Genomic DNA, 15,245 nt, shown 5'->3' with positions numbered 1-15,245 from the left:
TTGGCTGAAGCTGCTCATGTGTTCCCCCAAATCAGAAGGCCGATTGGCTTATGACTATATTTCGTCATCTCTATGCAAATGAGATTCGTCCACATATAAGCAGAAGGTAAGACGTCCAAAATGTCTTGAAATTGTCATCGCAAATCCACCAAAGGTGATAACAGTTGTTTCAAAAAGTACGCTTTCATCATTCCTCTTAATTACATAGATGGTAAGCGTGCATGTTCAGTAAATAATTTTTTTAAACTTTTTTTTGCTTAGAACAAAATAGCCTTCATATGGCTTTTGGCTAGCACTCGGTTAAACACATTGGTTCAAATCGTTTGCCTGAATAAAGAGTAACAATGACTTTGATTGACATGCCCTGTTTATTTAACTTGTCAACATTCACAAGTCAATACCGACGTAAGGAAATGAGTTGAATGTAGTGTTTGTCTTGAGTAGCGTAATTACGGAACTTTATTTTTGTGACTACGTAAGCACGTACGTAAGCAGGCCTGGTGCCTGTTTCATAAATTAACAATAGAAAAATACTCTACTCAGGTATGATAGAAATAAACTTGAGTGTTCTGTATACCAAAAGATACGTGATAAATGGATTGATTGAATCATTCAAACCTGCGGCAATAACAACCCGGCTCGATACAGTGTAGAACAGAAACGGGGAAATTTTCGCACTTTTTTTTCGTGACCCAATCAAGTAAGCAGGCCTAGTGCGTTTTTTTTAGTTAACAATGGTGATGATTTTCATACAACTGGAAAGAAAATCATATAAGCTTTCTATAGATATATCATACATTGAAATTAACGCAGAAACAACAGAATTACGATCAACTTAAGTTAATATCATAAACTTTTTATGCCGAGTTTACTTTGAATTACTTGATTTAGAAAATTGATACACGTTCTGAACATTTTTACCCTCTTTTCAACTTCTTCGGCTTCTTAGAATACAATCAAATATGCTTTACCGTGCTATGACATCACTATTACATTCTAGAGAATATAAGAGAACAAGAGAAAATACTTTGATTTGGAATCGTTATTTTTCTAAATTACCAGCAGTCCGGCACTCGAGAGCTTCAGTTCTTCACGTACATTATGTAAGTGGGAAATATAAAGTAAGAAAAACATAAAACGATGCTGGTTCATGTGCTTCGTCATCCGGTTAAACCTTGACAGCCAGCTGAAGACTTGCTCGCATACTTCTGTGTTGACCTGTGAATTAAAGAGGACAAATACATTATAGCTTATCGTTTTTTTACTCAATGAACTAAGAAATAAAAAAAATGATTATTAATGTTTGTCAAATCATGACCTTTTCTTTTGATTTACAAAAATTTACAATGCAATAGTTACTAAAACTTGTAACAGATTAGAATTTAAACTGTACAATTTTTTTGGCACAGCGCAAAGTAGGAAAATGGAAATAAATAGAAAAAACAAAACGTTATATAAGTTTGTTTATTGTTTCTACAATTACTGCCTTTAGATAAAAGAATTACTTTACCAAATCTAAGTCCTCGAATCTCCAGGTTCCACAATGCTTCTTACACCATGGGTCGACATGCCCCCTCATGTGCATTCGGTCCACCAGCATTTCCATGTTGGCGAGACGTCTTGTTGTTTCTGTTGCGTCTGCCCTTGCCGGGTTCCGTGCAAATTTTCGTAGATGGCAAGCGTCATCGTAGATGATGTATTCTGAAATGGTTATTGATTATATGAAAAAAAGAATATGTTATATCACACTACAATAATGATGTTTGCTTGACTGATTAACTGTTTAGACTTGCTATAAAGAAAAAAATATATACTTAAAACATCATATTGCTAACTAATTTCAAGCTTCATCTGATCTTGAAAAATACCATTAACGGTAAACTGTAAATTAGACCTGGGATTTAAGGATGTTTGAATAGCATGAAATTTGTGCACTAACCAGTTTTTCCCATTTCTGATCTCGACAACAGACTGTGGAGATGGCCATAAACCTGAGACTTGGACTCCGCCAAGTATAGCTCGTGGAGTCCAAGAATAATGTTACATGGCTTAATGAATGCCAGTACACCTGAAATGAGTGAATTAGAGAACATTCAGAAAGGAATGACATAAAATGATATCTTTAAAACATGCGATTAAAAACCTTTATTTGACTCTTGCAAAAATATTTCATTTTACATGCGTATAGTTATATATATATTGAATTTCAAATGTATCAATAGAAAGGTTTCTCATTTTATAAGTTTAGCAGCGTTTGCCATAACTACATTGACTTTTTTGCGTTTTGTTGCCTTCAGGGACGAAACGCAATGTGATGGGTTTTACCTTCAGTCAGTGCATGCTGTTTGGTTTGGTTCAACACTGTGTCGCACAGCATGAAGACCTTCTATGTTTGTTCAACCATTGCCTTATATGGCAAGACCTGCAAAATTTCATGTTCAGGCTTTGCCTTATATGGCAAGGGAGCAAGAAAAGCCAGGTAGCCCGATTTGCAGGATACACATGCAACCGCATGCAACTGCTACAACTGTTCTTTTTCTGATGGAAAAAGCTGAAGACACATTAGACTTTCATAGGTAGATTTCTAACATATTTCATAATGTAATCTAATCTTAGGCTATTATTTCTATTCAATAAGATTAAGGGATTTTAAGCTTATCTATTTCATTTGGCGCTATTTTAATTGGTTATTCGCGTTTGGTGTACCACTACAGAAGGAGACAGAATGCCATTCACTCCAGTTTAGTCCACCATTTTGAAACGAACGCTCAGAGGTAGGAAATAAATATTTAATCTTATATGCCTTATAGTTGCGTATAGGTAACACTAGTCCATCTGTATGTGTCTTCAGGTAAATGTAGATCGAGAATTATCTACCCTGGACGTCGGTGGTATTACAAAAATAACTCGTTCGTGCAAGGAGGTTAAACCTCCTTGGTTCGAGTTACCGATTATCATAGTCAGTGCATATAAACCCGGCATCTAGAGCAGTTGTACCGACCCGCGCTCCGAGCTTTGCCCCCGGGCCTACCCTCCCGCTGGCCCGACAATCTACCCTGCGGTCCCTGCCCCTCTCTCCGCTAGCCCACAAGGTCCGCTCGCCGGGCTAGAGACGTTCGAAGTGGGGCGGGGTAGTTTGTCGAGGCCAACGGAGGGTATTAAAGCCCGGGGGCCGGTACAAATGCTCTCAGTCTGGGTATATAATTGGCGAAACGGAGTAAACTTGCGTCATGTTACTTTAGCCTGTTGAATGTTTTGTAACAAATTACTGGGGGAGGGGGGCGTATTGTTGTTTCTTCATGCACTTAAGTTCTGCCAGATCCCTTCTGAATCATTCCTTTATTCCTTTAGTTTAGTAAAGTAGATCCATTCAGACAGGTTGGGACTTCTTTTCCCCATGTGTACAGTAATTTATCAAACCACTACTGAACTGCTGAAAGCATTTATTTATATTTAAGGAATTGTAAGTGATACTGCTATGCTGGTTATATTGAATATATATGTGTATATGTAGTAGTAGTAGTAGTTGTTGTAGTAGTTGTAGTTGTAGTAGTATCCAGTATGCGGGGTTCCCTGACGCAGGGGTTGGCAGCAGTCGGCCAGTCCTCACACAGCGCCTCCAAGCGGCTCTGTCCAGCGGGTCCAGTCAGTGAGGCCGCACTCTTTAATGTCCTTTTATTCCAATATAGTAGAGGAATTTATACAAATTGTGTTGACATATTGTATGTGAACTTAAGTTCTCATTTTTTGTTTATTTTTAGCCTCAGGGCTGTACATAGATCAAGAATATGAGCGCTGGATGTAGCTAGTATTACCCACTCAGCTGACCGAAGTATCTGGACCCCAGCCGTGCATGCGGTACCCACTCAGCTGACCGCAGTATCCGGACCCCACCCGTGCATGCGGTACCCATTCAGCTGACCGCAGTATCTGGACCCCACCCGTGCATGCGGTACCCACTCAGCTGACCGCAGTATCCGGACCCCACCCGTGCATGCGGTACCAACTCAGCTGACCGCAGTATCCGGACCCCACCCGTGCATGCGGTACCCACTCAGCTGACCGCAGTATCCGGACCCCACCCGTGTATGCGGTACCCACTCAGCTGACTGCAGTTCATCGAAATCCACCCGTGCATGCGGTACCCACTCAGCTGACCGCAGTATCCGGGCCCCACCCGTGCATGCGGTACACACTCAGCTGACTGCAGTATCCGGACCCCACCCGTGCATGCGGTCAGCTGACCGCAGTATCCGGGCCCCACCCGTGCATGCGGTACCCACTCAGCTGACTGCAGTATCCGGACCCCACCCGTGCATGCGGTACCCATTCAGCTGACCGCAGTATCTGGACCCCACCCGTGCATGCGGTACCCACTCAGCTGACCGCAGTATCCGGACCCCACCCGTGCATGCGGTACCAACTCAGCTGACCGCAGTATTCGGACCCCACCCGTGCATGCGGTACCCACTCAGCTGACCGCAGTATCCGGACCCCACCCGTGCATGCGGTCAGCTGACCGCAGTATCCGGGCCCCACCCGTGCATGCGGTACCCACTCAGCTGACTGCAGTATCCGGACCCCACCCGTGCATGCGGTCAGCTGACCGCAGTATCCGGGCCCCACCCGTGCATGCGGTACCCACTCAGCTGACCGCAGTATCCGGACCCCACCCGTGCATGCGGTACCCACTCACCCACTCAACATTACACACTCTAGTCACCACATTACCTCACATTTTACTTAAATATCTCGTTTTCACATCAACCATATCTGTCTTTAACGTTATATATACAACACAGTAGAGAATCATATTGTATTGAGCAATTTCTAACTTACATCATTTGTGGACTACTCAATGATAGTTGTGCTGAAAATGAGATCATGTGTATCGCAACTTCACAATTTTTGCCCTGCAACGTAGAACTAAGTTCCCCTTTTCATTCTAGACAATGTGAAGGCCATGTTTCTCACTTCATAGAATTTGATCAAAATAAAAGCATACATGTACAATCACACACTGTCCTTTGTCCCATTAATTTATGTGTAACTTTAATATATGGTCACTGCAACTCCTGACTTACAAGAGCATACGTTTCTCAAGATTCACATGATATTGAATACATTCAAGTTGTACATATACAATGTATGTTGACTATATTTGTTTCACTCACTCTCTGCCATTAGTTTCCATAGTTTGCATCCATAGTACAGTCTTATTTGCATACTCGGTACAATTCCCTGGTTCGAAACCGAGAGTGGGTGTTTTTTTCTTTTTAAATATTGAAGATAATATATAAATATTCTATTTATTTATTGATATTATATTTTTATATATCATTTTTTAATTTATTTTAGTATTCATTTCACATATGCAAGGCCTTTGTCTTATGAACAGGACTTCATGAGGACTACCTGAGTATATTGGTAGATTTTATAATGAACTTATTGTACATTTTAAAATAAAGTTGTAAGCCAAGACCCGCTATTAAACAGTACTCCTTTCCAAAATAACAATTTTTCTTATAGACGCAACAGCCCTTGAGTGACTTTTTCTATCAGATTTTACTTCAAGAAAAAGACAGGTCACACTCATAAACGTAGACGAAACGCCAGCTTTTTTTAAAAGCACTTGTTTCTTAACTAACCTGCAGAGATGGCATTCAGGCGAACTCCACTTTTGTCCTTCTGCGTGTTGCATTTTATACCTCTCTCTCCATCATCGTCCTTGACAGTTAAATCCCCGTCTTTCTCTACAGCAAATCCACTGACGAGAAAAAAAAAGATAGAATAAAACACATGCAATACGGATAGTTGTTTTATATGTTTATAATAAGCATTAAGATATGATTTGAATATATTTGCTAGTGGCTGCTGTTTCAAAATGTATAATCAAGGATTTCAGTCAACTCGCTCTTCATAAACGTACCTAGTTTGGAATAGATCCGACCCTCCTTTGCGCCTTTTGGGATTGTCATCCGCCGTGTCTTCTGATAGTTGTACATGGTTTGTCAAAACGCCAAAAGAGTGATCCACCAGAACACGTGGTTGTAGCTGCCGCTGCAGGCCTCTTTCGAACTTGGATATCATCCTCTTTGGAACACAGTCTTCCCTTTCCCATACCTCTTCTTTATCTTGAAATCTTCGGACCTACAGTACATTTAATGGTGGATAAAATATGTGATGACTAGCTTTGTTTACATCAATGATGTTAATGCGTTATTGTACTATCAATGAGAACACAACTATGCATTTAATAGCAGCTAATTACCTTGTAAAGTGTTGTTGTCCGAAAACTTTTCTTGTCTAAGATCTCTTCAATTAGATACGGATCGTCGGCGAGATTTGCTTCAACTTTCAGCTCTGCAACTGCCTCCTCTGTCTTTCCTTTGGGATCACAAGCGAATTCCCTGCACTTTTCGCAGAAACGCGAACCCTTTGCTGGTGTATTTGTACACCCTGAGAGAAATAATAAAGAAATCTTATTGTAAGTAAATGTGTCATAAAAATGTAACAAAGAAAGTGTTCTTTGTCTCACCACCGTGCTTAATTATCATGACTTAAATCGCGCTCCTAGCGGCCGACAATCTGCTTGCCGCCATATTGAAAAGGGGTCATAAATCTAAGCCAGCAACAAATCTTGCTACACCCTTCACATGCGTTATCATCATTGAGCTAGATTTCTTAGGTTTGTATATGGAAAACAATCTAAAAAAGGGGTTAGAAAAGCAAAAGGTATTACAAGTTTTGAGCGCATACAAACCTGTTTTCACTGACCCTGGAAGTAAAGGGAACTGTACCGACGCGTCCTTCACACTACACACCTGCCGGTGGTTTTTGGCATTTCCGTCCAACACAATACAGCTGTCGCATCCTGCAAAAGTGCACCTATGAACTAGTGAATAAATAGAAATCGCAATCTTACCTGTTACACTAAAATCCCATTCTTATAAAGTAGGACAGCTATATCTTTTTATAACTTAAAAAAAATCTAAGTCGTAAGGAGTGTGACGTGATGTAGTTATCCATACATTTTGAAATATTGAGGACAGCCTCTTTGAAGGAGAGGAAACAGAAAACATGATTTCTAAATTTTGTTTTATAGAACTTAAATTTATTTACGAAAAAAACAACTTAATTTTGTTTCTTTGATTCATTCAATGATACTGGACATAGTTAATGAATCAATCTGATATTTTTAAGGCTACACTACGTTACATTCAAAATTTACATAAGTACTAATCATTCAAATAAAATAAAAATGTTGTCCTTGTCTGTCAATTATTCGGGACGCGTTAGGCGCTCTAATAGGAATCAAACTTTTGATAGATAAGAGACGCCGGACAACACGCGTATTCCTAGGAAGATGTCGCCTAGCATGACTCTGGCGATGCATATACTACACAGCACGTTTACAACTTCTCAGTGTTGCGTTCAAATGTTTCATCTGTCATTTATAGAACCTTTTTTCTAAGGTTCTCATCTTCTTAGACGTCACCAACGGACGTTTACGTCACTAACTCAGGTGTTTTTGTAATTCGAAACCGGAATGCGTTCTTCGAACGGTGTCGTTTTTCAGTCTAACAGTTTGAAACCGGCTAATTTTTAGACTTTGTTTTTGACAAAAAATTAACTTAATTTTGTTTCATTCAACAGGTATGAACCAAATGCTTGAACACTAATAAAACAACAATAACTAAACGTGAAAAAAAGGCTACTCCTTCGCGAACAAACAACTTTTGATCACTAAAGTTAATGTATTGATCAAATATTTTTAAGGGTACAAGACGTTACATTCAAAATTCACATGAGTAATAATCTTTCATAAAAAAAATACCTGTTGTCATTGTCTTCTTTCCTGGCGCCGCGTTCCTTTCCTCTGATGTTTTTTCCTGACTGGTTGTACTTGTGTACATAGTTGTAGATGTCTGCCTTCTGATCGTAGCTAAGGATTCCAATCAGAAGCTCTACGTCGAAATCCTGTAACATCTTGATTTGGACGGCAGTGTTGCATGATGATAATAAATACTCAATGTCGGCCCAGTCATCATCGTAAAACTTATTTCCGTCAATTGTGTAATAGCCATAGTGCTGTACAAAGTGACATTTTCTGGAGCAAATCTTGGCATACTTCATCCCAAACAACGTGCCGTAGGTCATGTTGTACATCACCACTTCTGACGCCCTGTCTGCTGCTACTTGCAGTCTCTCTTTGCAAAGACGTTACTGTCTAAAATATTTTCCTTTTCATTTGATTTAAACATTATCGACATGTGTGATTTTCAACTTTTCACAAATTTTCTTGTTATATTGATACCTGAGAACGCTTTGACAGAGTCGAATAGTCAAGCGCTGAATGGTTTACGAGATCAGAATATCTGCTTTGAAATGAATTTTTTATTGTACTTGAAAAAGAATCAAGTTTGTAATATGTAATTGTCTTTTTCAAATCTTAACCATTAAATACGATGTTCGTAAAATATATAAATACATTTAATTAAATGGCCTGACTTCAAATTACTTTTATTTTTTTTATCTTTGAATAGTGATGGGGATCGCAAATTTTGAAATGGACAGGACTGCACTAAACCTGCTGGGTTTCTGTCAACCCGACGTGATGTATGGCGTGATGAGCCAGCACTCTAACATTGAGCGAGGGCTGTCTTCGCGATTCTTATTGGCTATACCTAAGCCAGTACTGGGAACGTACCAATCTCTGAAGCTCAATGCCGGGCAGGATGGGCGGAAGGAAGTGTATGAGGAGTTTAGGATGCTCCTTGGTGAGTCTTTTGTCTTTGCAGTAGACTTCTTGTATTTTATTTTATTTTATTTTATTTGAACTTCACCATATGTATTTACACAAAATGGTAGGGAGGCAAAAACAGGCACTAGTATTAGGTTATAATGCTGATTGGCTTCATCAAACGGAGCAAGGTAGTTATTTGTCAGCCTATTTTCAATCTATGTACAAAATGTGTTTAAGTGTTTTATTGCAGCTGGTAATAATGTCAACATGTTTTAGAACTGGTGTTCGAACATGGAACAGGAGTTCCATTACAGGTGTTTTAAACGTTTCTCTGAGAATACCTCAGTCTATTTAGAAACTGTTGTTGTTGAATTCTGAGCCTGTTAAATAGAATATTTCACTATCATTGGAATATAGTATGTGCACCTCCATTTACTGGATAAATGGCTGAATCTTTAGATATGTGAATGTATATACAATGTTGTCTTTCATTAGTTGGTGCATTGTTTGCTGTCATCGAGCACAAACGGGATAATTAGAAGACAGCGGATAGCGCGGAGGGCGATGTGACGATGTTTGAGGTGGAAGAAGGCCCAGAGTCTGCCCTGGAGAGAACATATGCCACCTTCCAAGAGAATATCAGGAAGATGATGCTCGAGGACAGCTTGATGTGTTGTGAGGACAGCTCTTTGATACACATGTAAAAGTACATTTGAGAAGAATGCATCAGAATTAGTGAAATGATCACATATTTTGATCAATGCAGAATTCTTTTGTACGCTTTAATTTAGCTGGTTGCAATGTTAACATGTTTAAGAACATGTATTCTATAACAGGTGTTTGAAATGTCACGAGAACTGACATCTACTTTGTTAAAAATGATTGTGGACATTATTGTTTGAACAGGAATAACTTTGCTACGTTTTATTTGTGCTTATCTTCTTTTTATCTTTCTGGAATTGTACAATTGGCGTGCTTTGTTTTTTTTTTCCAGCCCTATTCAGTAAGGGGAAAGGACAGATCCTGCGAGTCACCGCAGCGCTTTGGCTTTTGTTTCACGCCGTTGAGAAGCCGGACAAGGTTTCCAGCTCTTTAGAAACCGGGCTTAGTCTTCCTACGGTAATCCCAGAACGAATCGTCTCTGCTGCGGTGGCCGTTGTGACTTATAGCATACATCAAACCGGCCTTCTGCACGGCCGAAGACATAATGAGGATGCCGGGACAGTCGACAACTCCGCAACTGACGTGCCAAGCAAGCCCGCTTCTACAACTGACGTGCCACACCTTGGGTCGGCTTCAACGTCTCGGCGAACCACCAACTTCGGGGGTCAGACGCTATCGGGGAGCATTTTATTGGTTCCAGGACGAGTCCTGTCAGTAAAAAATCTTCTGACGAAACGCGTTTTCAAGACCAGAGGGAAGAAGGAAGTTGCTGACACCATGCTTGCAATGCAAGATCAACATCTTGGACAGGTGAAGACCCTTTCTCACCGCGGAGGACAGGTGAGGAGTTAAACAGTAATCTTTTTTTTTGCGCTTCTGAACTATGTAAATAACACAAACGGAAAAACCAAACAGTTTTGGTAATGAAGGTTAATTAGGTCAAACGAACATGCTATCATTACATACCTTTGTCATTGAATCATTGTCTACGTTCATTTTACATCATTTGTATTTACTTACTTATTTCATGAATATTCCTAATTTATCTGCACTTCTAAATTAAATGAATATAGAATTTTAAATAGAGAGTTTATAGAAGCTTTTTGTCTATGAGGTTAATTGTAAGTAAATGTTTCGGTTAAATGTAACACATAGGAACAATTCAGTATTCGACTATTATTATGTACTCAAAAATGATGATTCTTCTTTTAAATTCATCTTTGTTCTGAGAGTCTACTTCGTAAAAAATAACATTCTCGGAATGCCCGACGCTGACAAAACTGCAGCAATAGTGGCCTTGGCTCAGCATGGGGTCAACATCAAGGAGTTTGCTGACACTCTCGTCGATAGGTAAGCGGAAAATTGATTTTTAATGTATACAGAATTGCGATGATGTTGATCATTTTTGCGTCGATATCTGTTTCCATAAGGGTTATTTATTATACGCTGTTCTTAATATAAAGTAGTTAAAATGTCCAGCTACTTAATGTTGTTTACCTGATTTTATTATTTGCTTTTGTTTTGTTTAGTGTTAGCGTTGTCTTCGAAAAGATAGCATTGATGAGATGATTAAGTGTGTCTTGTAAATGAATCGTGAAACGATAAATAGCGACGACAACAATTAACGTTGGCATTAGTGAGTGACAATTTCTTTTTAATTAAAACACAGCGAAGCAGAAGAAGACATGAATAAGTCCATTGAGGCAAACGATGTGATCGGGGGAGAGAAAAGGAAGCTGTGCACCGCTTCAACGCTGCTGTCTCCACTATATGATGCCGGTGATGACAACGACTTTGCTCTGACAACCAATAAAAGGAGATCAATTTAAACAGTCCTTCTATGTAAAAGGGGTGTGGCCGTGCAGGCAGAAAATGGCATACTTATGTACTAAATGGTGGAAGTACTTAAATTAATTGTTAAATTACAAGGAATAAAATAACAACTACTACTTCTTATGATACAAAGTAGTGAAAGATGACTGCAATACATGTAGTTTATAAGTAGATAGGGGAGATGTTTTCAGGTACTTGTATTTAGCAGTGACGTAAAAAAGGGAAATATGACATTACGAGTGAACTTAAATTATTTTGTGTGCATTGTTAAAACGAACGTTAAGAGGAGAAATAAAAGACTTGAAAGAAATGAATTTTTTTACAATGCATGGACATTGATTTTGTGCTGATTAATGTGCATCTATATTTTATTCATATATATGCGTGAGTAGTGTGTATCTTATTTGCACATATATAAGTTTTTACTATGTATTAATTAACTTAGGACAACTTCGCACACTTGTTTACCTACCCTGCCCACTGTCCAAAGTTAGATGACGTCACGTAACTTTGCACAACTTAGGACAACTTCGCACACTTGTTGACCTACCCTGCCCACTGTCCAAAGTTAGATGACGCCACGTAACTTTGCACAACTTAGGACAACTTCGCACACTTGTTGACCTACCCTGCCCACTGTCCAAAGTTAGATGACGTCACGTCACTTTGCACAACTTAGGACAACTTCGCACACTTGTTGACCTACCCTGCCCGCTCTCCGAAGTTAGATGACGTCACGTAACTTTGCACAACTTAGGACAACTTAGTTAGATTACGTCATCCAATAAATGTTTTGACGTCATCTGTGACTCCCGATATAGCCTCAAAGCCAGTGGGAAACGGTTGTACAACTTCGTGCACTTCACCCTGATACTGGACATGCCCGTGCCAGTCGCTCTACTGGTGTTGTGAATGCCACAAAATCTCTTGTAGAAGCCATATCTCAAAATGTAATATAAAAGAACTCACAAGATCTGGCTAGGTAAGGGGTCCAGGATAAAAAAAAAAGAGAAGCAATAATATATAACATACATAGAGAAAGAGAGTAGTACTAGATGTACTCCATTGGTGGATAAAGTAATGTATTGTAAACGAAGTCACATGATGCCGTTTTGGCTTTCATTTCCGATCCACATTGGTTGGGTTGGGATGGCTGCGCAGAAAATGTATGCAGTATATATTTTATATAGATAGAGAGATAGAGAAAGAATGAAAGAAGGTGGTAACTCCATTAATTACCAAATTACAACATGTGCCAGAACACAGGCACATAGCACATATTTTTATATTTAACATTCCTTTGGAAAATTAGGCAAAAGAATGTAAATTTTATGAAAGACATCTCTTCAGCTGACTGAGAAAGAGCTTAAACAAATAAGCAAGATGGGTAAAAAATGACTGACACTCAACAGAGACGGGGGCCGATACCGCCTGCCAGGCATCTATGATTCGTTACTCGAATCACGTGTGTCTAAGCTACGTGATTAGAGTAGCTGAATCATCACTCCTGAAGATGGTCGACGTAAGTGCGACTGAAAATTCAAGGTAAGCAAAATTTGTGTTGTACGATAGTTGAAAATCTTCAAAATAGTCATTCTTATCACGTTTTTACAGTCAAAAATGGTCAGAGGAAGTTGGAATTGTTAACATGAAAATAGAATACTTCACCTTTAGAACAGATTTCTTTGTTGCGAAATGGACCATAGCTTTGAGTATTACCCATTCAAGAACAATTAGTTTCAGATTCAAGTCGGAACCTGAACCTGATCCTCTGGACCTGGACCTGGACCGTGCAGTATTCTGAGGCGTCGAGCCAAAATTCGACCTAAAGAAAGGCCCATCTAACTACTGGTGGTTAAGCTTCAAGAAAAGACAAGGCATGGTAATCGAGAAGCCTGATCCCCTTGGCCCTGCACGGAAGGACACCATCGACGAAGGCACAGTCAACGATTTTTTTTACTCAGTACAGGAATGTTCTCGAGAAGTATGGCCTGGCAAAGGCCCCAAATCGTACAGACAATGCTGATGAAACCGGCGTCAGTCTTGATCCGCAAAAGAAGAAGATCGTCACATTTAAGTCGATGTCTGGAGCCGCCTCATCTGTCCGCCCTGGCTCACGTGACCATATTACAGTCCTCGAATGTTCGTCAGCCGTTAGTAACACCATTCCGACTCTTATGATATTTTCCAAGAACTTCCCAAGTTCTGCGTACAAGTTGGACGGCCCCCCAAACGCACCCTACGCGTCGACAGCATCAGGTTTCATTGAAGGCCTCGTATTCCTGATTTGGCTGAAGTCTGGTTTCAACAGATTCTCCTCACAAGAGAGGCCCGTACTCCTGCTCGCACTCCACACATATCACAACCGAAGTCCTCCAATTTGCTGCTGACAACATCATCATTTGATATGATTTGTATATTACTGCATCCGTAGAATACGTTAGTATACGTAATGTCTGGCAGACTATCCCAACAATAAGAATATATCATCATGATATTTAAACCCCAATATGTGCTTGAAGACTTCATTGTATGTGAATGGTTTTTAATAAAATTGGCTTGAAGCAAGCATCAGGCATATGGCTCTTGTCTCATTTCTGTTCAAATAAAAAAATAGGAGGCCGAGGGTAACCAACAAGTCTAAGAGAGAGTGATTGGGCATTTTTTATTTTTATTATTAAGACTTGGGTGTGTCATGATAATAACTGCCACTCGACAGCCACTCGAGGAGTCCACTTAATCACAGCAGCTATTCTGCGATCCTTATATTTTTAGCAACTCCGTTGCTTAGATCCCCTTTCAACTATAGACGGCGATTGCGCTGCGTTCTCGCTGCGACCTAAATATGATATGCGTAACATTAGCTTTCACATTGAGTATACCATACAAAACGTATAAGTGTGACTGAGAATACAACAAAACACACAGAGTGTAAAAAGATTCGTTTCTTTTCTATGCAATACGTTGTATATGTAAATATATATATATATATATATAAATGTGTCAAATTTTAGGTCGCAGCCCTGGTGAAAATGAGGTATAAGGACGATCTTTTTAAGCGCATGAAATTTTATCTGACAGTTTGACAGCAGATTGCTACACGAAGATCGTCCCTTAAAATATAACATTCACGGATTTCCTTACCCTTCCTAGTGTACCGTCTACGCCCACCTAGGTCTTCCAGCGCTCATTTTCCACCGCAAATTCCACACTCTGATTGCCCTCTACAAACTGAGGAATGGACACTGCCCACCCCAACTCTGCAACCCCGTACCCACTACCAGGTCATCAGCCATTCAATCTAGATACCCTCTTAGAAACGGAAACAACCTGTCAATACCAATTCCCAAAAGTTCACGAACCCAGAAAACCTTCTTCCACAGAGCCACTCTTTTATGGAACAATCTTTCACTCGAAACCCAAACAGCCCCCACACTATCCTACTTCAAAGCCAAAGCCTCGGAGATCCATTCTCTGTTAACAAATGTCAATACATGTACTACAACATGCTATGTGATTTTCTATGTGTACATATTGTGTAGCGATTATACGCAATAGGGTTGATTTTAAGGTAGCTGTGCGTGATATCTGTACTCAGTAATTAATGTACTTTCCCTCTATGTAGGTACTGTGAAGGGCGTTAGCCTGACTTCCTCCCAAGAGGACCATTTGTCAAGAACAGCAGACAACACCCTGGCCGACTTCCTCCAGGACGTCCCCCCAAGCTGAATCAAATAAGTAAGCTTACGTGTTTAGTTTTCATTTTTAATCACTGGTTTAGATATTTTGTACATGTAGTTGTTAGTAATTCGTGTTATTGTCATACATGATGCAATCGTCGTGCAATAAACTTTGATTTGACTTGACCATAATTCTTGCTTCCCTGACTACAGTGTCCGGTTTGTCCCCATCTTCAACACCCCTGGTGGCCTTGAACTCAAGGTGGTAGAAGTGCACGTAAAGGGTGGACCGATTGAGGAACTCTATGAAAATGGTGACCACA

At 39.9% G+C, this 15,245-nt stretch overlaps 1 protein-coding gene and 1 long non-coding RNA gene across 2 annotated transcripts; one reads left to right on the top strand and one right to left on the bottom strand.

Annotated features, from left to right (window-relative positions):
* Positions 1 to 369: 369 nt before the first annotated feature.
* LOC118417083 lies at positions 370 to 6,906 on the bottom strand. The gene is made up of 7 exons (XM_035822477.1): positions 6,764 to 6,906; positions 6,272 to 6,459; positions 5,930 to 6,150; positions 5,649 to 5,767; positions 1,940 to 2,068; positions 1,511 to 1,701; positions 370 to 1,218 (listed from the first exon to the last, which is right to left on the bottom strand). Exons 3-7 carry the CDS (start codon positions 6,088 to 6,090, stop codon positions 1,051 to 1,053), a joined length of 768 nt encoding a protein of 255 aa, XP_035678370.1. The 5' UTR covers positions 6,091 to 6,150; positions 6,272 to 6,459; positions 6,764 to 6,906; the 3' UTR covers positions 370 to 1,050.
* A 378-nt stretch (positions 6,907 to 7,284) lies between these two features.
* LOC118417144 lies at positions 7,285 to 11,704 on the top strand. The gene is made up of 3 exons (XR_004831321.1): positions 7,285 to 9,421; positions 9,741 to 10,759; positions 11,079 to 11,704. It is a non-coding gene; the product is annotated as an uncharacterized LOC118417144 (long non-coding RNA).
* The last annotated feature ends 3,541 nt before the right edge of the window (positions 11,705 to 15,245 follow it).

The sequence above is a fragment of the Branchiostoma floridae genome, chromosome 6, assembly GCF_000003815.2.
Source record: "Branchiostoma floridae strain S238N-H82 chromosome 6, Bfl_VNyyK, whole genome shotgun sequence".
NCBI lineage: Eukaryota > Metazoa > Chordata > Leptocardii > Amphioxiformes > Branchiostomatidae > Branchiostoma > Branchiostoma floridae.
The sequence above is the reverse complement of the archived record's forward strand: the minus strand, read 5'-3'. Positions and strand labels throughout refer to the sequence as shown.